General features: G+C 43.2%; 2 protein-coding genes across 4 annotated transcripts in view; one reads left to right on the top strand and one right to left on the bottom strand.

Annotated features, from left to right (window-relative positions):
* The window catches only part of LOC141911038 (prolyl 4-hydroxylase subunit alpha-3-like), a 33,882-nt gene extending 26,686 nt beyond the window's left edge, over positions 1-7,196 (top strand). The window contains exon 12 of the mRNA XM_074801987.1: positions 7,068-7,196. Within this exon, the coding sequence (XP_074658088.1) occupies positions 7,068-7,138 (71 nt within the window). The 3' untranslated portion in view covers positions 7,139-7,196. The remainder of the gene's footprint in view (positions 1-7,067) is intronic.
* A 3,529-nt stretch (positions 7,197-10,725) lies between these two features.
* LOC141910764 (F-box-like/WD repeat-containing protein TBL1XR1) overlaps positions 10,726-26,058 on the bottom strand; it is a 51,374-nt gene continuing 36,041 nt past the window's right edge. For all 3 annotated transcript variants that reach the window (XM_074801548.1, XM_074801549.1, XM_074801550.1), the window contains exons 11-14: positions 25,075-25,202; positions 22,601-22,766; positions 13,498-13,599; positions 10,726-13,041 (exon numbers count right to left, since the gene is read on the bottom strand). In XM_074801548.1, coding sequence (XP_074657649.1) covers positions 13,015-13,041; positions 13,498-13,599; positions 22,601-22,766; positions 25,075-25,202 — 423 coding nt within the window. In that variant the 3' untranslated portion in view covers positions 10,726-13,014. The remainder of the gene's footprint in view (positions 13,042-13,497; positions 13,600-22,600; positions 22,767-25,074; positions 25,203-26,058) is intronic.

Below are 26,058 nucleotides of genomic sequence, written 5' to 3'. Positions count from 1 at the left end.
GGTTTGATTTTCATCTTGAATTTAAGCGTCTTGTACCGTTCACCGTCATTTTCGACATTGCTCAACTTCAGAAATTTTCTCTCACCGCTGATACCGAGTCGATCAACAAGTTCGCTACAGCACAGTGACGTCTGTGTGCCTGAGTCGAGCAACGCGTAGGTATCTTGGTGCCGTAAAGTCTGACTGGAACGACTTGCAGTATGGCGTTCGACACGTTATGCTTCTGACAGCTAATAGTGTTGATTTCAGCTTCAGTCTCATGGTATACTTGGCTGTTGACGGATAATCCATCTGATAGACACACTGCAGCAACTTATCTCTTCGGGTACACTCGTTGACTCCCGTGTAGCAGGGGGTGATGTTTCCCCTTGCAGTTTGGCTGATTACACGTTTTCTTGCCGGGACAGGATCTCACGCGATGACCTTCTCCCAAACAGCAGAAACAACTCTTTGACTCTGCAATGTACGCTGATCTCTCGTTGACAGATTTCAGCTTAAACGTTCGACATACAGCGAGCTTGTGGTCTTCGTTGCAGATTCTGGGTCGTGAACATCGATCTAGTATTCGGTCGTGGTCGGTCGAAGCCTCGAGTTTCTCGTGTTTCAGTCCGCATGGCTGGACAGTTCAATGTTATTTTAACTTGCTGTGTCGGCCATCTACTCGGACAGGTTTGGGCGGCGTGGTTCAATCTCAAATACTTTCTTGCCCCATTCTCGGTTGAGTTCTAGGGGTAGTTTCATTACGATTCGGCGATGATTCTCTACGCTTGCTAGGTCACCCTCATAGCCGAGATTCTCAAGGGTCGTCACGGCACAGTGCAGGCTAGCTTGAAATCTTTCGAGCGGTCCTGCATCACAATTCTTCAGCGGGTACTTTGGAAAACTTTCTTGAGGCACGCTTTAACGACGTCTTCTTCTCGGCCGAATCTTTCTTCGAGTGATGTCAAAGCTTGGTGATATAGTCAACCTTTGTACATCATACCGGCAATCGTCTGCTGTGCGACACCGGTCACGGCTGACTGCGAGTGCGTGATTTTCTCTGTGTTTGTAAGATCTGGTTGGTCGTCAATCAGTGCCTTACACAAACCATACCATTTCGGCCAATCACTTGGATCACCGTCAAACTTGTGCAAATGTATCTTCGGTACGGACTTTGAGAATAGATGGTTCGATCTTCTGCTTTAATTGGTTGGTTGGTTGGTTGGTTGGTTGGTTGGTTGGTTGGTTGGTTGGTTGGTTGGTTGGTTGGTTGGTTGGTTGGTTGGTTGGTTGGTTGGTTGGTTGGTTGCGGTTCGGCTGATATTCGGGTTGATACGACATGGACCAGTCAGGCGGCGGTATAACGGACTGCTTCGGCGGCAAAGATCTATCGGGCTGCGGCGTAGGCAGGATTCTATCGGGCTGCGGCATAGGCAGGATTCTATCGGGCTGCGGCATAGGCAGGATTTTGTCGGGCTGTGACATCAGCGTAATTCTGTCGGGCTGCGACATCAGTGGAATTCTATCGGGCTGTGACATCAGTGGAATTCTATCGGGCTGTGACATCAGTGGAATTCTATCGAGTTGTGGCATCAGTGGAATTCTGTCGGGTTGTGGCAGCAGTGGAATTCTATCGGGCTGTGCCATAGGCTGCATTTCGTCGTCGAAGTCATGTATGCGATCAGCGTTTAAGACATCTGCGTCCTGGAGGCTGGCTTCTAGCGCGGCGGCGTCGGCTTCGTCTTCAGCCTGGGCTAGCTTGGCTTGACGAGTGAGTTCATCTTGTTGACGTTCTATTTCGAGGCGACGTCTCAGTTGTTTTACTTCAAGGGCCTTCTTCTGCGCACATACGGTGGTTGCTCGTGACGCCGCTGACGAGGCCTTTGACATGACGGATGAGGCGTCGTCAGCTCTTGACTGCAGATAGGTATTAAAGCTAGCGACCATCTGTGTGTGCGTCTCTTCGATTTCGGTGACGTATTTCTCTGCGGCGGCTGTCTCAGTTTCATCGTTGAGGCTGTCGACGTTCGTGTCATTGGCTATCGCGACATTTTCTAAGGCGTCTGCTAACTTCTGGACCAGCGACACCAACTGGGTTCGGCTGCCTCGAACTTCGATCAGCTTGGAAATCACCCCTTGCAGTTTGGCTGATTACACGTTTTCTTGCCGGGACAGGATCTCACGCGATGACCTTCTCCCAAACAGCAGAAACAACTCTTTGACTCTGCAATGTACGCTGATCTCTCGTTGACAGATTTCAGCTTAAACGTTCGACATACAGCGAGCTTGTGGTCTTCGTTGCAGATTCTGGGTCGTGAACATCGATCTAGTATTCGGTCGTGGTCGGTCGAAGCCTCGAGTTTCTCGTGTTTCAGTCCGCATGGCTGGACAGTTCAATGTTATTTTAACTTGCTGTGTCGGCCATCTACTCGGACAGGTTTGGGCGGCGTGGTTCAATCTCAAATACTTTCTTGCCCCATTCTCGGTTGAGTTCTAGGGGTAGTTTCATTACGATTCGGCGATGATTCTCTACGCTTGCTAGGTCACCCTCATAGCCGAGATTCTCAAGGGTCGTCACGGCACAGTGCAGGCTAGCTTGAAATCTTTCGAGCGGTCCTGCATCACAATTCTTCAGCGGGTACTTTGGAAAACTTTCTTGAGGCACGCTTTAACGACGTCTTCTTCTCGGCCGAATCTTTCTTCGAGTGATGTCAAAGCTTGGTGATATAGTCAACCTTTGTACATCATACCGGCAATCGTCTGCTGTGCGACACCGGTCACGGCTGACTGCGAGTGCGTGATTTTCTCTGTGTTTGTAAGATCTGGTTGGTCGTCAATCAGTGCCTTACACAAACCATACCATTTCGGCCAATCACTTGGATCACCGTCAAACTTGTGCAAATGTATCTTCGGTACGGACTTTGAGAATAGATGGTTCGATCTTCTGCTTTAATTGGTTGGTTGGTTGGTTGGTTGGTTGGTTGGTTGGTTGGTTGGTTGGTTGGTTGGTTGGTTGGTTGGTTGGTTGGTTGGTTGGTTGGTTGGTTGGTTGGTTGGTTGCGGTTCGGCTGATATTCGGGTTGATACGACATGGACCAGTCAGGCGGCGGTATAACGGACTGCTTCGGCGGCAAAGATCTATCGGGCTGCGGCGTAGGCAGGATTCTATCGGGCTGCGGCATAGGCAGGATTCTATCGGGCTGCGGCATAGGCAGGATTTTGTCGGGCTGTGACATCAGCGTAATTCTGTCGGGCTGCGACATCAGTGGAATTCTATCGGGCTGTGACATCAGTGGAATTCTATCGGGCTGTGACATCAGTGGAATTCTATCGAGTTGTGGCATCAGTGGAATTCTGTCGGGTTGTGGCAGCAGTGGAATTCTATCGGGCTGTGCCATAGGCTGCATTTCGTCGTCGAAGTCATGTATGCGATCAGCGTTTAAGACATCTGCGTCCTGGAGGCTGGCTTCTAGCGCGGCGGCGTCGGCTTCGTCTTCAGCCTGGGCTAGCTTGGCTTGACGAGTGAGTTCATCTTGTTGACGTTCTATTTCGAGGCGACGTCTCAGTTGTTTTACTTCAAGGGCCTTCTTCTGCGCACATACGGTGGTTGCTCGTGACGCCGCTGACGAGGCCTTTGACATGACGGATGAGGCGTCGTCAGCTCTTGACTGCAGATAGGTATTAAAGCTAGCGACCATCTGTGTGTGCGTCTCTTCGATTTCGGTGACGTATTTCTCTGCGGCGGCTGTCTCAGTTTCATCGTTGAGGCTGTCGACGTACGTGTCATTGGCTATCGCGACATTTTCTAAGGCGTCTGCTAACTTCTGGACCAGCGACACCAACTGGGTTCGGCTGCCTCGAACTTCGATCAGCGTGGTTGCTTGGTTGCAGATCCGGGTAAACGTTGCTTTTCTGCAGCCTCTGGTGGTCTTCAGTTTTCTGCTTTCTTCGGTCATCTTCGTCGTCCTCAATCCGGCTCGAGGGACCAGTTAATGTTTGGGAGAGTTCTCGGTCCAACACCACGGGGTTTCGGGCTCACTCCACTGACAGTCGATGGGGAGTGACTGCATATGTTCTCGGACAGAAGAAAAGCAAAGGCATGGCTGAAGCAGAAGCCAGGCGGGTCGCCAAGGTAGAAGCAAAGCCAGGCGGGTCACCAGGCAGAGGCAAAATTAGCGAGTCGGCCAGAGTCACCGCGTTCCCTGGTTGAAGCAGCAAAAGCGAGGCAGAGTCGTCGTCCTGTCCCTTGAAGCAGCAAAGCGAGGCAAAGTCGTCGTCCTGTCCCTTGGTCATGAAATGACTAACTGCAAGGCTTTCTTCAGATTAAAGACGAGAGCGATTTTTTGGCAGAGAGACGTGCACCATCAGGCTTACAAAGATGAACCGATTTTACAGAGAATTTGCTACGGCTTTTATACAAAATCGGCTAGAAACTAATTAAGATTACAATCTGTTGAGAATGTTACAAAACTTTACAGAACTGTCAAAATGTTACTGTATAAAGCACAAAATAAACAAACGAGAGAACAGACACAGTCTTAAACTCGTTAAAAACAACAAGAAAATTAATTTTAGAAAATTATTTGACGCCTGCGAAAAAAATTTAGAATTTCTGGGCTAAGCTAATGTGGAATTGCAAATTTGAAATCGAAGTTTTAAGAAATTTGGGGAATGATGAGATTTGGCGATTGGGTAGATGATACAGGTCTTCGACTCTAGTAGTAGTTTAAATTTTTTTATTGAAAATTCTCAATAATTGATCGCGAACTTGCGACCGACTTCATTTACTTATGCCTCTAAGCTGGTCTGCAACTTCATAGCCTCCATGGTTGAAGAAAGAGCTCTTCTGATGTCTGCTTCATCATGACTTCGAACATATCGTGTGGCCTAGCCAGCCGGCCCGGGCCACGGGTTTGGCTGTCGCTCGATATCCTAGAGTCTTGAGTCTGGGTGGGTTGAAGTAGACATTGTCATTTAAAATAACATGCTTATGTTGTTCTGTATGAATTACCCGTGTGTCATGTATGTTGTATTAATTTATTTTAAAATTTGTATTTATTGAATTTGGGAATTTTATCCCGGAATTTCAATGTAAAGGGATCAATAAAGAATTGAATTGAATTGTCACCTAATACACATGCCATCAGAAGACGCGGAGCCGTATATGACAGCTATGCTATTATAAATTGCTAATCTCACGAAACCTGCATACTCCTAATATCGAACATATTGAAACGTTTGAATATTGAAATTATATGTTTACACATTTTCATATTGACCGCTTGTAGCCGCTGATGAAATTCACGCCGGCCCTACACACATCGTAGATAGCTTCGTCATTCCACCGGCATGCCCACGTCAGGGTCTGACTTTTATATCAGACTTCCAAATCGTGTATACATCCGCCATTTAACCGAATAATCCGATTTACTTATCATTTCTATTTATGCCTGCCGCTTCTGATATAATCATACATCCTTTACTATTACAATACGTCTTCTAATGATATTCAATGCAATATAACATTTCGACGTTCAAATATAGGTCATTATATAATCACAGGAAGCCATTCTACATGTATGTCAATAATATTTTGCCAGATAGCTTGTTTGTGTACACATAGACCTGTGACGTTTTGCACATCGATTTACGGCTGTCGTTTGTAAAATGACGCTGAATGGTTAACATTGTTTAGGTTTCATAATGGTAACGTTTTATAAGGCGTCAAAAAATTATACACGTGTTAACGAATATGATACGCGAGTTCACACGCGATCTCGGTGGCAACCAGGTCCACGCGGACTGTAGCCATCTGGCTTTGATAAACTGTTGTAACGGTTACAACACTGTCAACCAGGTGTGAAGGCTGAGACTAACCGGAATATCTTCCATCTCCATCATTTATACAGACGCGCCAAATACACATACACAGTCCGGATTTTTCGATTGAATGAACATATGCAGTGCCACCTGGTGGTGATTTTCGGAAATAACTTACGTCGTCACAAAAACTTACGTCGTTGCAAATACATTAAAGTATTACGTCGCTGTAGAAATATAAATTCTAATATCGGGACGATTACGTCGCAAAAACATTATGTCGGTGCAGCGCTCATATTCCTTTCATTTATCGCGTTCCATAGTATGAAAGGCATCCAATAACAGGACAGCACAATAGGGTTCAACCAGTGACGATACCAGGAACTGTGAAATTTTTCTAGATAATCTGCAACTGCTGATACGAATAAAGTTTAGTTTAGTTTATTTTGCTCAACAAACAGACATTTGCTTAGAGCACAGAAGAAAAATTACAAAATTACAATTCATGTGTAAATACATACATGGATGGGCAAATTACATAAACATGCGTATATAGACATAGACACTATAAATTCAACCTATTACCTTTTGGGCGCTACTGGTGAATTATCGATTGTAAATTATCGATCGAATGCATATTATCATTATTTCCCTAATAGTCAATATTCAATTTAAAATGTCCTCATGTGAAGCATTGAACGAAGTGTGGATGCTAAATTTTTGAAACTGTGCTGATAATGTCTAATGTCTGGTGTTTGTGTAGTTCATTTCCAATGAAAAAATGTCGCGAGTGAATTCCTGATCACTTTAAAGTGGAGTGGGTGGTCAGCTGTTAAAAGCGTACTTGGAGTTTTTGGTTGATTTAGGTTTTTAATGCCCTTTTCATAACTTTTCCCTGAATACCTAAAGACGGGTATTTTCTGTCAGCGAATGGTTTCGCAAGAATCAAACTACTACACGTAGATCAGCTTCGCTTGCTAGGGGTTTGACTGCCACCTGCCGAGTCACGACAACACCGCAAAACCTGGCAGCATTCGCTACGTGGCCCGACCAAAAACATCGGACAAGGCCCAAGCCACGACAAATGAATGCGTTTAAATTGCAACTGGTTCCGGAAATAACTCGCTTCGCTATGTTCAAGCATTGTTTAGTATCGAATGAGTGGTTTGCTCGTGGGTGAGCTGTATAAGGCACTGGCCAAATTTGCCAACAACATCTAAATCTAAATCTTGAATCAGTCATAACCGATTTCTTTTTATATTTTTCAGTCGCTAATTTATGGATATTGGAAGAGGGCCAAATGTTTCGTAGGTCATGTGCGACGGATAAAGATATGTAAGAATATTCTAAAAAATAAATTCGGTGTAGTATATATTGGAAAAAATCTTAAGTGGTCTAACATAAAACTTAACTACATTCCATGCTTTTCGATCAGGGTAGATCAATCGACAATCTTCAAACTTCCAGAAACGATCAAATTCAATTACTTAGTTCGGAAATAGATGTAGTCAAAACCAATGTCAAAGCTCTTGAAAAACTGTGCCCGAATACGATAACGGCATCTTCGAATCGGATTTAGCAACGGAGGAACTCTTCAATCTGATACCAGCCGTGATGACCATCGAACAGTAAATACGTATTGTCGCAGAGCTCCGACGCACAACCAACCGGGACGAGAAAAATAATCTCAACTACGTTCAATCATATATTATTTTAAACTTCATGATTGGAATATATTTGCATCATCCTCAAAGATGGAACCAATCAATACTAAATCATGGACAAATAACATGAAATTCGCGAAAACGATTGATTACTTTCTGCTGGTAAGCAAACACGGACTTAACGTGAAAAACGAAAGTGAGTTTCTAGAAGAAGCCTTACAAGACAGAACTTTCAAGGCCCGTGTTAGAAAAGCTAAAGATTACACCATTCAGCTTTGGTATACACTGTAAAGATACGGATTCGTTCGATCTCTTGAAGAATCATGAAATTTAGATGAAAAACGTAAAAGTAACAACATTACGAGCACCAAAAGAGACGCCGACAATCTTACGAATCGAAGGTGTTCCATCGGTTGTAGGTAAAATCCCGTGGGTAAAAATCCCCTAGGTACGACCAAGGTGACCAAACGCCTGTAACCGTGCATAGAGATCCCCGATTGAGAATTCACAAGAGTCCAGAAACAGAACAATATAGAACCCTGGAGTACCTGAATGTAGAGACCGGGCATAGTGAAAGTGGACTGTGAACAGTGTCCCGATTGCAGCAAATTAGAAAGCAAATTAGAACTGATGCTAAATACCGTAATCGAGAAAATAAACATACTAACGAGAAACATACTACAAATAAACATACTACGAGAAAATAAACATACTAACATACTCCCAGATCTAAATGCAATGATTGAAACGATCTCCCAATCGATCAACGATTTATCCGCAAGAGTTACGAAAGTTGAAGCCGAAATGACCGCAGTCAAGAACTCAATTGTTAATACCCGTTTGGAACACAATGACATTAGAAAAGATATCATAAAAACGAAAGAGCTCATCACGGATATAAATGAACAATCGAAACGAAACGCCCAACGCATACGTAATATCGAATTTTATAAGTTTAAGTTTATTGAAATAGTACTATATATACTATATAGCATAGATAAAATGGCCGCCGCATAAAGTCACGCGAATGCAGTCTCTCCATTAAAGCGGATTATAACATCATTTTAATGCTAAGAAAAGGTACGAAAACTGTGTAATTTGACTGTGAAACTGTGATCGAAGTGGATGTGATCGACATCTTTAAAAGTTGGAATTCTGTAGGAAGTTGTGATAAATGTGGGAATATATCGCATTGACAGGCCTGAAATTTGTGTGTGGTATACGTGACACAGCATATAGTTTAGTGTTGAAACGCAGTCGTTCCGCATGAACAATCCGCTTCGTGTGAAGGTGGATTGACCACTGACCAGTGCAAAATGGGACCTAAACCTAGAGCGAAAACTAAATCAGGGAACAATAGTAACAATAAAGCCAACAGTAAAGCCAACCGCGATAAATACCTGTTCGCAGATTCTACAACCAAAAAACAGTCACAACAGCCAAATAACCAGTGTGAGCAAGTTGAAACTAATGGAAGCGACGAAATCTCCGATAGCTAAAAAAGAGAACGCTCGAACGGGTCATCAAACAGTTCAGTTAGTACTCCGCCACAGAAAAAAGCTGCGACCACTGTGAATGCTAGTTACGAGAACGACCAATGTGATGTTGATTATAATGAAGAGGATAACGTAGAAGCTGATGAAGATATATCACTAAGAGATGTCCTAATAGAGATAAGAAATATGAAATTGAGTCTTGAAAAGAAAATGGATACAAAATTCAAAGAACTTAGAGAAGAGATTGATCATTGCAGATCGGACCTCGAGGAAAAAATAGATGTCAGGATCAATGAAGTAAAAGATGAGCTATGGCATGAACTTAGTGTGAAAATAAGCGAATTTGAGCAGAACAGAATTGTCCAAAAACAAGAAAATACGCGTCTGCAGGCAATGGAAGATCGAATTATTGATCAGGAAGCTAGAGCTAGGAGAACGAATTTAGTATTCTTTGGCATACCGGAGAAACTAAACGAGATCTGCGAGGAGGAATTAAAAGAGTATCTAAATCACAGATAGAGGACATTGATCCATATTATGTGGACTCGCTAAAGCCCAACGCACACGGCAAAACATTTGTTTCGCCGAAACAGAAAACACGTTTTCACACAACGTTTTTCGTAAAACGTTTTGCCCGCAAACGATAAAACGTTCAACGCACACGGAAAATACTTGAGATTATTAGAAGTATGTATTCTTTAGTGAAGTCAGTAGTAAAGCATAATGGTTTCTCTGTAACCCCTTTACCTGTAATAGTGGAGTTAGGCAAGGAGAGAGCCTTTCGCCATTTCTTTACAGTATGTTTTTAAATGATTTACAAGATGAACTTATAAACGCTGGCTACAACGGAGTTAGTTATTGTAGGCTAAAACTGTATGTATTACTTAACGCCGATGATACGGTGCTTATTGCAGTCTCGGCTGAAGGTCTACAAAACGGTCTTTACCACTTTTCAGAAAACCAAAATCGTAATTTTCAAGAGGCGAGGCGGCAGAAATGATATATTCCATATCGATGGAAAAGAAATAGTAGTGACCCAGTACAACTATTTGGGCTATATCATGCAAAGTAACGGTAAAACTGGGAGACATCATGAGTATATAATTAATAAAGCAAAGCGTGCGCTGTTTGCGATAAAACAATTCACTGAAAACTTTAGATATCTAAAAATAGAAATATGTCCTTCTACCTTAAAATATTGTAGTTGCCAATTGTACATTTTGGCGCTCGAACCCACTTTAAAGTAATCTTTGATATCAGGTAAAACCCGGACTGGACTCGATATTTCACCCGAAATGAAAAAACCAAAGGGCGGTTAGAGGTATGTTCTTTAGACAGACCCTTAAAGAAAGTTCTATTAATTTCCATTAAAACTGACATACATTAATACTGCATTCCAAATCTTTCACGCAACAGTAGAATCAAGTCCTACATATGGTTGAGAGGTGCAGAGCTTGCTTTAATGTTAATCGAAAAATTTCAACATTTTGTATATACAGTAAGTCTAACTCCGATATGCCACCCCCCCCCCCCGCATAACGCCAGGTTTTCTCAACGTACATCTCAATACAAATACTTAGTAAAACACCCCTGATATACTGTCATACTCTCTATACTGCCGATATGGGCAGTATATCGGGTTTGACTGTAATGTTTACCTGCCATCAATAAACCTGGATCGGCTTCTCCTTGGCAGAATCAAACCTCACCGCACGCAACAAACAAAAAGAAAACATGAAAACGATTATTTCTTGTAGATTTTCTTCGATTTTTTATTCTTTTTTAATCCATTTTACTATAAAATCTGATCATGATTTGATGTTCTTCATAGAAAAGTCTACCGTTCAAAAAATGCAACTATTTCATCTTTTATCATTAACATCATTATTACCGATAATAATCTTAATTATCATATCAATAATAATACGATTGTAGATGTCCATCTCTGGTTATATTGTTTATTTTCCAATTTTTCATCGAAATTTAATGGACGCATTTCCTTACGAAAAAATTTACACTTTACACATTTAAGTAAAACTGGGAAGGGCACATGGTGGCCATCTTTATTTCAATCATTTTCCATCCACTGCGTAAGTCGGACGACACTGGATCCAGTTCCACAAATATTCATCGATAAATTGACCACTACAGTCAACAACAGGGGCCAGTAGAAGTCGCAGTGAAAGATTTAAGACCAATCTAGTTCAATGGTCAACAACTAACGACTTAAGCCTAGTTCAAGACACTTATGAACTGATACGACAAATATACTTTTTGATGAACATAGAACCAAAAACGAAGCATCGAGTTGTTGTTTGGTATAGAGCTTGTGCAACAAGTCGCAAGAATTTTAGAATCGCGTATTGTGTTTTCGCACAGATATAACTGGCCCTGACTAGGCTCGATTTGTATCTGGCCCATTGACGTAGGACAAAAATCCCTAGTTCAAAAACATCAGACTTAAAACATTCTAACAGAATAAAAGGCAGAGGACCAGATAACATTTTAATAAAACACATATCCATCTGCTGCCTAAGACATTCTATACCTTCATCACCTTTCTTATAATTTATTCACCCGAGATATTTCTGATTGAAAATGCATCACCAACATCCGACATATTGGCACACTTCCATTTAATGATTACCCATACCTCGCAGGTTTTCCGGAATTCAATCGAGGCACTTTCGACCAAAAATTAACCACTTTCATCTAGAGGAAAAAATTTTTTATCTGCACGCTTTCAAAACTTTCCACTGATGGTAAACGTATAAAGCGACACCAGTTCATAGCTGCAGATTGAAAGCCACGTATTAAGATCTACCAGTTTATCTTATGAAAACATCAACCAGCGGCTAAACTTATCTAACACATAACCACCTGAATTTACAACATGGAAAGACAAATGAATGATCGTATACCACAGACATTTAGAAAAATGGCCCCCTATATTTCTGATGGTCTATGAACTCCAGTTGCAAAGTCAAAAGTGGATCCAAGAACAGTCTAAAACCAAGTTAACTAAAAAACAGTTTAACTAACAACTTCGTACTGGCCTAAGCTCATTTTGCTTAGAGCCAATTTCAGTGCGACAACTTATAGGCAGTTCGGTATGATCTAAGATCGCTTTTAAGTCACATCAGTGACTGGGCCGGAAAAATTTCTCCTTAACTAATGGAACTGGATCCGAGTATCGCTCACAAGATGTTTAAACAATGAGGACGAGTCATACAATAAATTAAGAAACAAGATTTAAGTTTAGAAAATATGGACCTCAATTGTTTATTACCTTTATCTGCTGGGATCTTAGTGAATAGGTAGACAGCACAATGATACTTACAAAATAAAAACCTCGCGCACACGCGCACAGCAACGGTGGCGACGGCACATCTCAGTGCGGCGCACAGCACGTCTGCACGGGCAAACAACACCGGGCAGCACACATCTGCATGCGCACAACATTGGCGGCACACATCAGCGCACACGGTACAAATCATCATCATCATCAATAATAATTACCCTCGAAAATAACATCCGAGAATTTACAAAATATCTATTTATAACCGACCGGGGTCGTTCTCTCCCACTAGCACACGCCACTCATAAAGTTAGACGCATTCCGCTCAAACGATCCGTCCGTTGCGGAGACCTTGATTCTCTCTGTCTCTAGCGATTCTTTCCATTCGGTCGTCGACCTCGTTCTGTGTACACAATCAGGTGGCGCCACCTATCTCTATCCCGTGTATTATACAACATCGTTGCGCGAACTCGCTCGACGCGTGTGTGTTTTCGATTCGCAAAGTTATTCCCTGATTTTTTTTTTACTTCGCAGTCGAACGGTCGCCCGCTCGACGACGACCGCGCGTCGCAGCATTGTTTCCTGTTTTCGGTCGAAACATGAAAAATCCACACACACACACACACGAACGCGGCGGCTGTGTGTTACCATAGTAACAGTCGGCGTTATGACCACTGACGTTTGTTAGTTGTCGCCACGGTGATGCGAGCGCACATAGGGGCAGGCTCGACACGTTAGTATTTGAGGTAGACACCTTTCACTTTCGTAAATCAAGGACAAACACCTGAAGACACAGAGACGTTGCATTTAAAATCATTAGGAAAATGGTAAAATGTCTGGAATGAAGATGCCCGATCTAAAATCATGACACTCGGTAGCGTTGGTATCGTAAATATTTCAATATTTCACCGATTCGAGAATCAGAGAACTGCGTTACGTTCATAAATATTTCAGGGAAAATAGGGAACGATTGTCAAAGGCTTTTCGAGATCAATTCATCAATTCAATATCAATTCACGTTCCCTGACTCGAGCAGTTGATCAACTTTGATTAAGGCATTCTACAGTATTTACTGCAGACAAAAAAAAAAACTTGAAGGTGACTTTAAGAGGAATATTCTGGATTGCTAATTTTTGGCATATTTTCCACTAGTTTTGAAATGAATTAGCTCTGCGTTCAACAGTCAAGTTTTACTTGAGCTGACTAATGGTTGATACATTGTAACACTGCAACTACTTACCGATCCATCGGACGCACTGGCTCCAACTTTATCCCCACGATGATTCCAGCAGACTTCAAATATTCCGCCAGTTCCTCGATAGCTATGCACTAATGCACCACTCTATTGAAAAAAAAAAAAAAATCATTTTAACACACCCTTAAATCTGATACAGTAAACTCCCCTTAAGTCAGATCAATTTGTACCCAATAATTTCGTCCGACATAGCCGGAATACGACTTGGAAGACCAATCTTTAAAAATATTTTGGAACTCATTCATTAAGGACTATGGTTGCTAATATAAGGTTTATTCACTGTAAAAACTGTTATATGCAGAAAAAAACGTTAACAAATAATCAAATGTGTACTATTTGAATAAGTAACCTCAGCTTTTGGTTTTTTTGCGACTCGTATCATCTGTCTGATGTACGATCGATTGGCCCTATCTTAATCTGTAGCCAGGGAATCCCCTCGTCTGCATTCACATGACGGGTGCGACCTCGCATGCCAGCAGTCGTTCTGCTGTCAGCGTCATTTATCCCGGATTCGAACCCTAGCAGAAGGATTAATTTACTGTTTGGAACCGTCAGCACCGGCCCTACGAGCATTATTAATGCGTTCATAAATTGTCAGAATTCACTGGGGGTTAAATAATACTGGTTAGACCAATGGTCGTTCAGAATATACGGCTTAAGTAAGTAAGTAACGAAGTAAGTAACGAAAATGATTGAGACATTGCTACGAGATAGGCGATTATTCGATTTGACAGGCTACGGCTTAGGTGAATACGAAAGCATTACTTTATATAGGAAACTGAAAATTTTTTCATATTGCACCGAGTTCAGCGGTTACACCACTCAGCCAGATCCAACTTAGGCAGAGTTTACTGTTCTATACAGGCACCCAGTAATAAGGGATGGTCAAATGATGAGTGAACTAAGGCTTGGGTAGTAGTCATTACTAGGGCAGGGGTTTGTACTGTAAGAGTTTCATGATGTCATCAGGTTTTGAATCCCTGCTGAGGGAGGATGTGTCTACTACAGAGATGTGAACACCGACCTATAAATTCTGCGTTTTTTTTTCTTGAGTTACACACGCGAACCAGCTGAGAGCGTAGCCATCAGCACTCGTGAGCGCCGAAGGTGCAAAGCCATTAGGGTGGGTTCGGGGGTCCTCCCCCAAGAAAATTTTAGAAATTAAAAGCGTTTTCCGAGCACTTAGAGCGATCTTGAACCCATGAACGCCTATTTATTTTGGAAGGTAATGGCTAGTTCCAATGTGGCATATCCTCATTCAATCACATTCAGCATCTCATGCATTACGAGTCGGGCCCTGAATTATTGCGGTTAAAATGCGCCGATGAATGCTCACTAAAAATCATCACCCAGCAGTGTAAAATATCTGAAGGCGTTCGCCGCTCATACGCAGTAACAGTAAGTTGGCCTATATACGTTACTACTGTTGCTGTGCGTGCGTGTCTGCAACCAATCGATAAAATACATCATAGTAGATACAAAATCAGTGTTGCAATGAATATGCATTGAAATGCGATATGCGACGATAAGTAAAACATACCCGTACCAAAAAATAATAAAATAAAATAAAATTTTTTAGTTGTTTAGTTGTTCTATTGCTTTGAAATTTTTACCACATAAAGTATGATTACTACGTAAAGGACTCTGTGATTGTGTATGATTGTGAAACAATTGACTGATCCTTAAATCTGTCTGATATATTCAAGATGCCTTCCCAAATTATTCCTATCGCAATTTCAATGAAAAACTAGGGGTCCAGCGACACCATGCCCACTTGGGAAGTGGTTCTAAATGCTCAACAATCTAACAATTTCAATATTCAATGCTCCCTGGTGAATATTGAAAAATACATACACATCATATACAAAACCCGATGACCTTGAAACCCACCACAATCATAGAACATGTCAGCAGCAACAATTTTGTAATTGATTGTGATAACAAAATTATGCCTTGTTACCAACTTAATATGGAAATACTAAGTTACTTTAATATTCAACGCCCCCTGGTGACCATATACAAAACCCAATGACCTTGAAACCCACATCGAACATGTCATGAACAACAACTTTGCAATTGATCATGGTAACAAAATATGCCTAGGTACCAATCTAATACTAAGTTCTTCTACTATTCAACGCCCCCTGGTGACCATATAGAATAACGTATGTCCTTGAAACTCACCAAAATCATAGAACACGTTATGGGCCACAACTTTCCAATTGATTGTAGTAAAACAATATGCTTAGGTATCAATATAATGTGTAAAAAATTTTTCCCACCTATGAACGAGTACTGATGACACCAAGATGGCCACCGATTGCGTCATAATTGGCTGATCAAAAATACTTGTCTCAGGTATAAAAGATCCCTTGCCAAAAGAATACCCATCACAAATTGCAATGAGAAATGGCAAACAGGTAGGAAGCTACAGGACCCAGAATTCCGGCCAAAATTGACATTTTTGGGCACTAAAAAGGTCATAGGACGGCCATCTTGAGTCCGATCGACCAAATTTTTCTTAAGCTGATGGGCCCTTGGAGAATTTAAATATATACGAAAGATCAAGGTAATTGAAAAATTTTAATTTTTGGAACTAAAATTTGTATTTCCGAGTAGTACTTACCCTTTCCTATGGTTTTTGCCAATATTTTCTAAATTTGGATTTATCGCCAATGGTTTTTCTATACAACCCGGCCCTGCGGTATTGCATTTAGCCACCGGCGAAATCCGCCATCTTTTTACGTCATAGCAGACAAAAAAAAAAACAGCTATGCGGGGCAGGTGGGCGGGATTCCCACCATAGGAAAGGGTAAGTACTACTCGGAAATACAAATTTTAGTTCCAAAAATTGTAATATTTCCGTCGAGTACTGTACCCTTTCCTATGGTTTTTGCTAGACTAGCCTAGCACAAGGATGGTGGGAAAGGTAGATAGAACCAGAAAGAAACTTTCCATGATGGGTTTCTGTGTAATTGTTTCTGTTTCATACGGAAGCCCCTAGGTGACATACGAGAAAGTTTTTTCACAATTTCGACTTATTAAGTAAAATTTCGACATAATAAGTAAGATTAAGTCGAATTTCGACTTAATAAGTCGAAATTCGACATAACAAGTCGAATTTCGTGTTAATTAAGTCGAATTTCGAGTTTTATTTTCATGTCGAATTTCGAACTTATCAGACCGATCTGACGACGAAACTCATCAAAAACCACCGCTCAAACGCAAGGTAAGAGGGAAAAAGAGAGCACTTACCCAAGCACGGAATGGAGCACTGTAGCACAGGGAAGACCGGTTGGCCACAGTGAGTCCGTCCAGCTCAGGGCCCCCCCCCCCCAGAATTTTGCGAAATTAATACTTGCAGATATGAGCCCAAACTATGTACAAGGATACACCCCCTGCGATCCTGATAATGCAACATAAATATTCAACACTAAAGGGTCCGATCGGAAAGAACGGACACCTTGAGCCACGACAACAGGACCAAGTGAAGCTAATGAGCCTAACTGGCAAAAAAAATTCCAAAGCAGGCCGCAGCGAAACAAATTCATTCGCTGGCCCAAAGGCAATATGACCTTGTCGGACTGAAAGCGCATGAATCTCAGAGCGACGGGCCGAGCAAGCCAAGAACAGCAAAAATACAGTCTTTTTTGACAAATTTGCAAATGACGCTGCCGAAAGAGGTTCAAATGGAGCCTCCATTAACTTCTTCAAAATTACAGACAGATCCCATGGTGGAACTGTCCATGTTACCCGAGGCCGGGAAATAGAAAACCCTGCAACCAGCTGGGATATCCGATGATCCCCTGCTACATTTGGCCATCCAGAAGCACGCAATGTATGAGAAATCGTGGAGCGGTAACCTTTAATAGTAATGACCTGCAAACCTTTTACTACAAATAGGTGCAGTAAATAATCTGCGAATTGAGCTACAGAGGGTGAGCATGGATCAATTTCCCCTGCAGCACACCAATCCGCAAAATGACTCCATTTGGCATCGTAAATGGTACTTGTTGATGGCCGCTTAGATCCTGCGATAAAGGAGGCAGCCTGTTCTGAAAAGCCTGAAGCTGACAAGGATCGCTGGACAATGGCCAGGCGAGCAGATTTAACCACTGGCTGTTTGGATGATGCCGAAAGTTCCCCTGAGACAGAAGCGATGGGAAATTCGGAAGAATCCTGGGGTTGTCGCACAGTAGGTTGAGAAGTGGTAGGAACCATTTCTGAGCCGGCCAACATGGTGCTACCAGAACTATGTTGCAATTGACTGATCTCTCTATTTGATCCAGTAAGCGCGGCAGGACTGGTGTGGGCGGGAACGCATACGCATGCATCCCCGACCAGTCCAGAGAGAAGGCATCGACCCCGAACGCTTCCGCGTCTGAAAACGGGGACACTAACAGAGGACACCTCCGATTGAACCGGGTGGCAAACAGATCCAGCAGCGGATTGCCAAAAATGCCCCGAACCCGATCGGCTACTTCTTGGTGGAGAACCCATTCTGTCGCAATAGCCTGACCTCGATGAGACAGAGCATCGGCCATCACGTTCTTTTTCCCTGCTAAATGTGCCACAGTCAGGGACACGCCCTTTGTCTGGCACCAAAGAAGAATTTTGGCCGACAGACCTACGAGGGTTTCTGAGTGAGTGCCCCCTTGGTTCTGAAGGTAAGCCCTCACTGTTGAATTGTCTGTGGCTAACCAAACGTGGTGGCCCTCCACTCTCCTGTGAAAGAACTTCAGGGCCTTCCACACGGCCAGCATTTCTAGGAAATTTATGTGGTTGGTGGCCTCGTAGCGAGACCATCTCCCGGCTTTGACTCGGTTCTCCAGATGTGCCCCCCATCCTTGGTGACTGGCATCCGTGAATACACGAACTGGAGCTTCTTACGGGGCTAGTGACACCCCGAGCCGAAGATTCGTAGTTGCCGCCCACCACTCAAGATCCGGACTTAGGTCGGTTGGAGGTACGGGAATCAAGGCTTCCCAGTTGCCCTTCGACTGAGACCAGAAGACCTTCCAATATTGTTGCAAGAGCCTGCTTCTGAGGCGGCCTAAGGGCACCACCAGACCCATGGAGCTGATGGAGCCAAGAAGCCGTGACCAGTAACGAGCTGTTCTCGGGGTTGTGGACACTCCCGCTACAGCTTCTTGAAGTTTGGCTACTCGAACCATAGACGGAAAGACTTTGCCGATTCGGAGATCGAAGTCCATGCCGAGATAAGTGAACTGTTGGGCCGGCGTCAACTGAGATTTTTCCCTGTTTACGTGGAACCCTAGCTGATGGACTAAGTCCAAGACTGAGGTCATTGCCTCCCGACATTCCTGAGCCGAATTCGCGACTATTAACCAGTCGTCGAGGTAAACGAACAGTCAAACACCCCTTGACTGAAGTACCTTCTGAACTGACTTGATCAACTTGGTGAAAACCCACGGGGCCGTACTGAGGCCAAATGGAAGAGACCTGAATTGGAACTGGCGGCCTTTCCACTTTATCCTGAGAAATCGCCGAGATTTTGGGTGAATTGGAACCTGAAAGTAAGCATCTTTCAGGTCCAATGAAGCCGCCCATTGACCCGGACAGAGCCCTTGAATCACGTCCTTGGGCTTGGTCATCCGGAACCTTGGAATGTCTAGGTGCCGATTGAGGGATGACAGATCTATCACTGTCCGTTGACCCCCTGTGGCCTTTGGTACCATGAATATTCGAGAAAACCAGCCGGGAGAAGTTTCGTTGCAAACTGGTTCTATCGCTCCCTTCTCGGCCAATTCCTTGAGAGCCGGAGAGATTAAGGCCTCCTGACCTGGTTTTGGCCGCATGTCGGGAGGTGACCTCATCAGGCGCGGTCGCCTTAGGAAACGGAGACGGTAGCCACGAGAGACGACCCGGGAGGGCCAACCGTCTCCAAAGAGGTCGGACCAGTGGGTTGCTGCCTGCTGCAGACAACCTCCCACTGGTCCCAAGAATTCATTTCGCCCCTTTTTGGAGCCTTCCCCTTGCCTCGATACGAACCGGAACTGTTACGACCGGACGAGGCTTGACACGATTGCTGAAGTTGCGCGCTAGTTCTCCAACCGGCATCCGAAGCCGCCTGAGAAAGCGCTGAAGTTTGAGATGGTCCTGTTTGCGTCCGTGCCGAACCTTGCGCCGCCGGCGTCGGACCAGAACGCTTTTTCCACGGAGTTCGGGGGTTGGACTTGGCCTGAACCTCCCGAATCTTCCTCAGCTCTGCGGAAACCGGAGCGCACCAACCGGAGAAGAGACGTGAAGACGTCCCCAATGGGGCTCTCAGCAAAGCATTGGACACCATATCCGGTAGACGAGTTTTGGAACTGGAGTCCATCACCGACTGACGGGAGGCTAACACCAGATTAGCCTGACCCCGAACCGACAACGGAATTACATGCGAAACAGACCAAGCCAAAGATTGGATAATCCGGTCCATTCCCTCCAGTTTTAGGGCAACTGACTCTGGGTCGGAGCCCGCATGAACGGCGGCGTGAGTCTCGCGAAGCTCACCCGTCAACACCTTAAGTGCCATATCTTGAAACGAACCAACCCTGGTAAGATTGTCCAGGATTGACGTCATGGCCACCAAACCGGACTTAGGCAAACGAATACCCGACTGTGCTGTAACAGTATCCGGGCCGATCAAAGTATAATCAGCATCCAGGCAGTTATGACTGTGATCCACAGCACCTGGAGTTGCGTAATACGCCGAGCGAAATGCGCCTATAGGTGGATCGGTTGAACTAAAATATTTCCTAGATTTCATACCCCGTTTTGGAGGGGGAAATAAAAATGTTCCAGGCCGACATTCACCCCATAATTGCGTATCCAATCGAGCCCATTCTCTCGAAACCGCTGACAATTCCCGTAAAACGTTAAGATCGGAGTCCGGAGGGCGATAAGCTTCCATTGACTCACCGACCAGAGGAGCTGCTGTGGGCTTAGCGCGAGTTGCCCCGTGCTTGACAAAGAACTCACTTATCATCGCTCTAAATGGCATGTCCCCCGCTGGTTCAGATAAAACTGAACGGGACGGAGATACATTGCGAGCCAGGGAAGCCACCATTGTCTGGGGCAACCCACAATTGCTTGCGACAGGAACGACCCCAGAAGGAATTGCCGCTTCTGGGACCGGATCCTCATTGAAATCAGACCCTACCGCAGCATACAGGAATTCAGAGTCAGAATTCCGAAAAACTGAGTGGGCTGGCGAACTTCTAACCGGACAATCAGGAATAGGCTTACCTGTTGTAGAGGTTGCAGCGACTTGTTGCGACGAAGATAACAAGTTTAAAATTTTCTCCTCAAATACATGGAAATCCTTCTGAGTCAGGTATTTTCCAATATCCCGACAATCATGCCGACTTCGGTGACGGTCCCTCGAACGGGATCGCGACCTACTAGAAGAATCGCTTTCATAGCTAACCGACGTCGACGAACGATGAGAAGACCGACGGCGAAACTTCCGACAATAACGATCGTAGTCCCTCTCGCGATCAAACCTTGATCTGCGAGAAGGAGATCTTGCTCGTTTATTACGCTCACGGCGTCTAAATCTAGTGGGAGAGCGAGCTCTATCCCCGGAGCGACGATCAGAATCGGACGAAAAACGTACCGGATGTTTTGAACCGGACGACGTCTGGACCGGACCGGTACCCGAACCGGACCGATGCCCGACCCGGACCGGTACCGACCGAACCGGTGCGGGCCGTTCGCGACTACCGCGGCGCGCGCTCGGTTCCGAACATGTAGTCTGAACCGGCCGAACCGGTGATCGACCAGAGACCGGTGAATGACCAGAGACCGGTGCCGGTGAACGGAGTTGGGAAGCCGATCGTACCTGAACGACCGGCGACCGCTCCGCTTTACGATAAGAAACAGGATTAGAAACGTCGGTTGGCACATCGGCCGAAACCGACGAATCCCTGCTAACTCGACGACGATCTCTTAGTTTAAGAGCCTTATCGGCTGAAGCCAAAGGTCCTAGGACCACACGACGCAAATCTTGCAAGGATTGCTCCTTGCACATATTTGACCGGATTTGCGCCTGCACGACGCACATGATTCGTGGTTGTCCCAGGCGCCAAACAAATGCCCGCATCCCTCCCCGCCACGATGCTGACCCTTAGGAGGGGTTGGCATAATTATCCTGTTACAAATCAAAACAATTCAATTCAATCAAATTATATTTGTAAAGAAAATTCTTACGGAAAAAAAGAAACCAGGGATAACCCCAAACTGAACGGACTCACCGATATGAGAGTGAAAACTCCCTAATATCCTATTTCCCAGATTTTTACAGCGAAAAAATCCAACGCGTTCTACTGCGAGAACGCCAAGAAAAAAGATGGCGGATTTCGCCGGTGGCTAAATGCAATACCGCAGGGCCGGGTCGTATAGAAAAACCATTGGCGATAAATCCAAATTTAGAAAATATTGGCAAAAACCATAGGAAAGGGTACAGTACTCGACGGAAATAAGGGTCTTCAAAATTTCCCTCAAAAACATCAAAAATGTATAAAAAGTCCTGATTTTGGCGAACAATAATGGCTGCCAGTCGGCCATCTTGATTCTGACAAGGCCAGTTTTGGGCTGCAGATGTGTCTAGGGTAGATACACGTGTAACTCAAATGTCAAGACATTGAAGCTTCAAAACTTCCCAAAATAGATTGATTTCGTCTATGGACGGATGGACCAACGACGGACGAAAAGTGAACGCAAATAGCCCGCTGGAACTTAAGTCCGAAGTGGGCAAAAAATGACAAACCCTTTGGAAGCTACATGTCTTAGAATTTAGGCCAGAAATGACATTTTTTGCCATTAAAAAAGAAAGAAAAAAAAACAGGATAGCCATCTCATGTCCCACCAACCCAATTTTTCTCATGCTGATGGGCTATTGGGAATAAATGTAAATAATAATATAAATGTGAATAATCAAGATAATTGATTGATGCGTCTTCAAATTTTCCGTTGAAAACTTCAATAAACGACCAGTTGTTTTGCTAAGGACAAAGGAAATTGTGACTTCTGTACCTTCCTGGACAGAGAAAACCGCGCCACTTCTAGAAAAAATATTTACCTGTACATTCCATATGTGCACGCACTTATCGAATGAACCGCTAGCTAAGTATTTACCATCGGGGCTAAATGCAACACTATAAACGGGTTCTTGGTGGTTCATGAGAGTATGTATACAAACACCGCGATCTACATCCCATAACCGCACCGTCGAATCAAACGACGCACTGCAAATATACGAAGCAAAACCAATATAATGCGACGATTAACTAAATCCAATTTTTCCATGCTTAAGAAATTCAGCAGACACTGTCTCTTTACTGAGTTGAGACGGGTAAAATTCTACCCTATATCGTTGTAAAATATTGAGTAAGATTTTGTAAAATACAGTAGACTCCCTCTCTTGCTGTGGTCAAGTTGAGACTGGAAAATCAGTATTTCATTAATCATTTTAGCCGTCAGGTCATTTAGTAAAACAGCAGGGTCTCAACCAACTTTGACGAAAGGCCAAAACAGGGTTCATAGTTGTAAGGCTGTAGTAAAAATATTAGCACTTAACAGCACTTTTTTCAAACCTAAGTAAATCAGGCTAGAAAAGTGAATTTCACTGCCATTGAATGCCTATCTTATGTAAAATTCACTGCCAACTGCAGCAACTTTTTGAGAAATTTTTCAAGCCAGTGACCAAATGCCTATTTACTAAAGCCCTTTAAATTGGATTTTGCCAGCATAAATGAAAGGTTGAAGCAGGAAATAACATTTTCAATCTTATATTAAATTGATTTCTAAGATCACGGATCTATCAAAATGGAACGGATCATAGCTTCCTTCTTTGTGTTTCAAAGTAAGATATGATAAATTCAAAGGAGATCCGTGCTCCAAGTGATTAAAAACTAGGGGTCCAGGGACACCATGCCCACTTGGGAAGTGGTTTCAAATGCTCAACGATCTAACAATTTCAATATTCAACGCCCCCTGGTCCCATTTACAAAAACCAACGACCTTGAAACTCACCACATTCATAGAACATGTCAGCAGCTACGATTTTGTAATTGATTGTGATAACAAAATATGCCTCGTTACCAATCTAATATGGAAATACTAAGTAATTCTACTATTCAACGCCCCCTGGTGACCATATTCAAAACCCACTGACCTCGAAACTCACCACAATCATAGAACATGTCATGAACTACAACTTTGCAATTGATCATGGTAACAAAATATGCCTAGGTACCAATATAATAAGGAAATACTAAGTTATTCTACTATTCAACGCCCCCCTGGTGACCATATAGAAAAACTAATGTCCTTAAAACTCGCAACAATCATAGATGATGTCATGAGCTACAACTTTCCAATTGATTGTGGTTACAAAATATGCATAGGTACGAATATAATAAAGAAATGCTAAGATATTGTATTATTCAACGCCCCCTGGTGGCCATATACGAAATCCAATTACCTTGAAACTCACCACAATCATAGAACACGTTATTAGCTACAACTTTCTAATTGTGGTAGCAAAATACGCTTAGGTATCAATATAATGTGGAAAAACTTTTTCCCACTTACGAATGAGTACTGGTGACACAAAGATGGCCGCCAATTGCGTCATAATTGGCTGATGAAAAATACCTGTCTCAGGTATAAAACATCCCTTTCCATAGAATACCCATCACAAATTGCAATGAGAAATGGCAAACCAGTAGGAAGCTACAGGACTCAGAATTCGGGCCAAAATTAACATTTTTGGGCACTAAAAAGGTCATAGAACGGCCATCTTGAGTCCGACCGACCCAATTTTTGTTATGTTGATGGGCCCTGGGGGGATTCATATATATATATCCGAAAGACCAAGGTAATTGATCAAAGCGTCTTCAAAATTTCCCTCAAAAAGTTCAAAAATGTGTAAAAAGTGCTGATTTTGGCGAACAACAATGGCTGCTAGTCGGCCATCTTGATTCTGACACGGCCAGTTTTTGGGCTGAAGATGTGTCTAGGGTAGATACATGTGTAACCCAAATATCAAGACGTTACGTTGAAGCGTCTTCAAAACTTCCCAAAATAACTGGATTCCGTCTACGGACGGACGGTACATTCGTACAAACGGACGAACGGACGGACGGACGAAAAGGGAACGCAATAGCCCGCTGGGACTAAAGTCCCAAGTGGGCTAAAAAAGAACCCAGGGATAACCCCCAAACCGAACGGAAAAAAATCCAACGCGTTCTACTGCGAGAACGCCAAGAAAAAAGATGGCGGATTTCGCCGGTGGCTAAATGCAATACCGCAGGGCCGGGTCGTATAGAAAAACCATTGGCGATCAATCCAAATTTAGAAAATATTGGCAAAAACCATAGGAAAGGGTACAGTACTCGACGGAAATACCAGTAAAATTCTACCCTGAGTTTGTGTCAAATACCGAGTATGAGTTGGTGAAATTCAGTTAACTCTGTCTCTTACTGTGGGTGAGACCGGTAAAATTCTGGAAACAGTAGTTAAGCTGGCAGGCATGGATTCTAGCTTACGTACCTAGCTAATATGAGCGGAGCATTAGGATTATTAGTACCAGGACCGGTCGGACTCCATTTTATTGTATATATTTCTTTCATATGCGCTTGTAAATCATGTACGCAAGTGTCATTTTTCATACTCCATATCTGCAAACAAAAGAAGCAAAACTGAAGTTCACATTAGTTCAATTATGCAGTAGAACCTCGTTACAATGAACTTCAGGGTATCAGAATCTCTGTTCATTATAATGTATGAAAGTTCTATATAATAATAATATATTTTCATAACAATAATATATTTTCATAATACATTCTAAAACTACATCACATGTACATAAGTACCAGTTAAAAATTATTCACCATAAGTGTTTTAAAAAGAAAAGTTTTCAATCTGGATTTGAAGGCAGAGACAGCGGCACACTGATACAAGACAGCGGTACACCGTTCAAAACTTCAGGACCTAGTTCCACAGTTGTGAGTTAGAGTTAACTATGAGTTAAAGTTAGTTTATTTTCAACGAGTTAACTTAAGGGTTAAATCTTAACCCTTTCAATATACACATAGTGTCTCTGCTGCTGTACTGGAGGGAATTTAGGGGTTTATAGGGGTATATTTGAGGCTACATAGAATAGTTACCAAGGTATCTGACAGAGAAAAATTATATAGCATGTTGTTGATAACTTTTGGGCCAACTAAGTAGACATAAATAATGTGGGTATAAGTGAACTTGAGGTCAAGGTCACATACTCCAAGTATGTTTATACTTATAAACTGCTCTGTCTCCCAGCAAAATGCTCTGATCTGTTCAATTCCGCCTTAAATTGTATGTCATATATCCTTACTTTATGCAGTAAAAATTTCAAAACAATAGAACAACTAAAATATTTATTTTTCCAATCATTTACCCACTTTTCCACTGATATGTCGGAAGGCCGGATGTAAGGGGTTTCATTGGGGTATAATTTCTGGCCTCAGAAAATTGTTACCTATGTATTTGGCACTG

The sequence above is a fragment of the Tubulanus polymorphus genome, chromosome 9, assembly GCF_964204645.1.
Source record: "Tubulanus polymorphus chromosome 9, tnTubPoly1.2, whole genome shotgun sequence".
Lineage (NCBI taxonomy): Eukaryota > Metazoa > Nemertea > Palaeonemertea > Tubulaniformes > Tubulanidae > Tubulanus > Tubulanus polymorphus.
The sequence above is the reverse complement of the archived record's forward strand: the minus strand, read 5'-3'. Positions and strand labels throughout refer to the sequence as shown.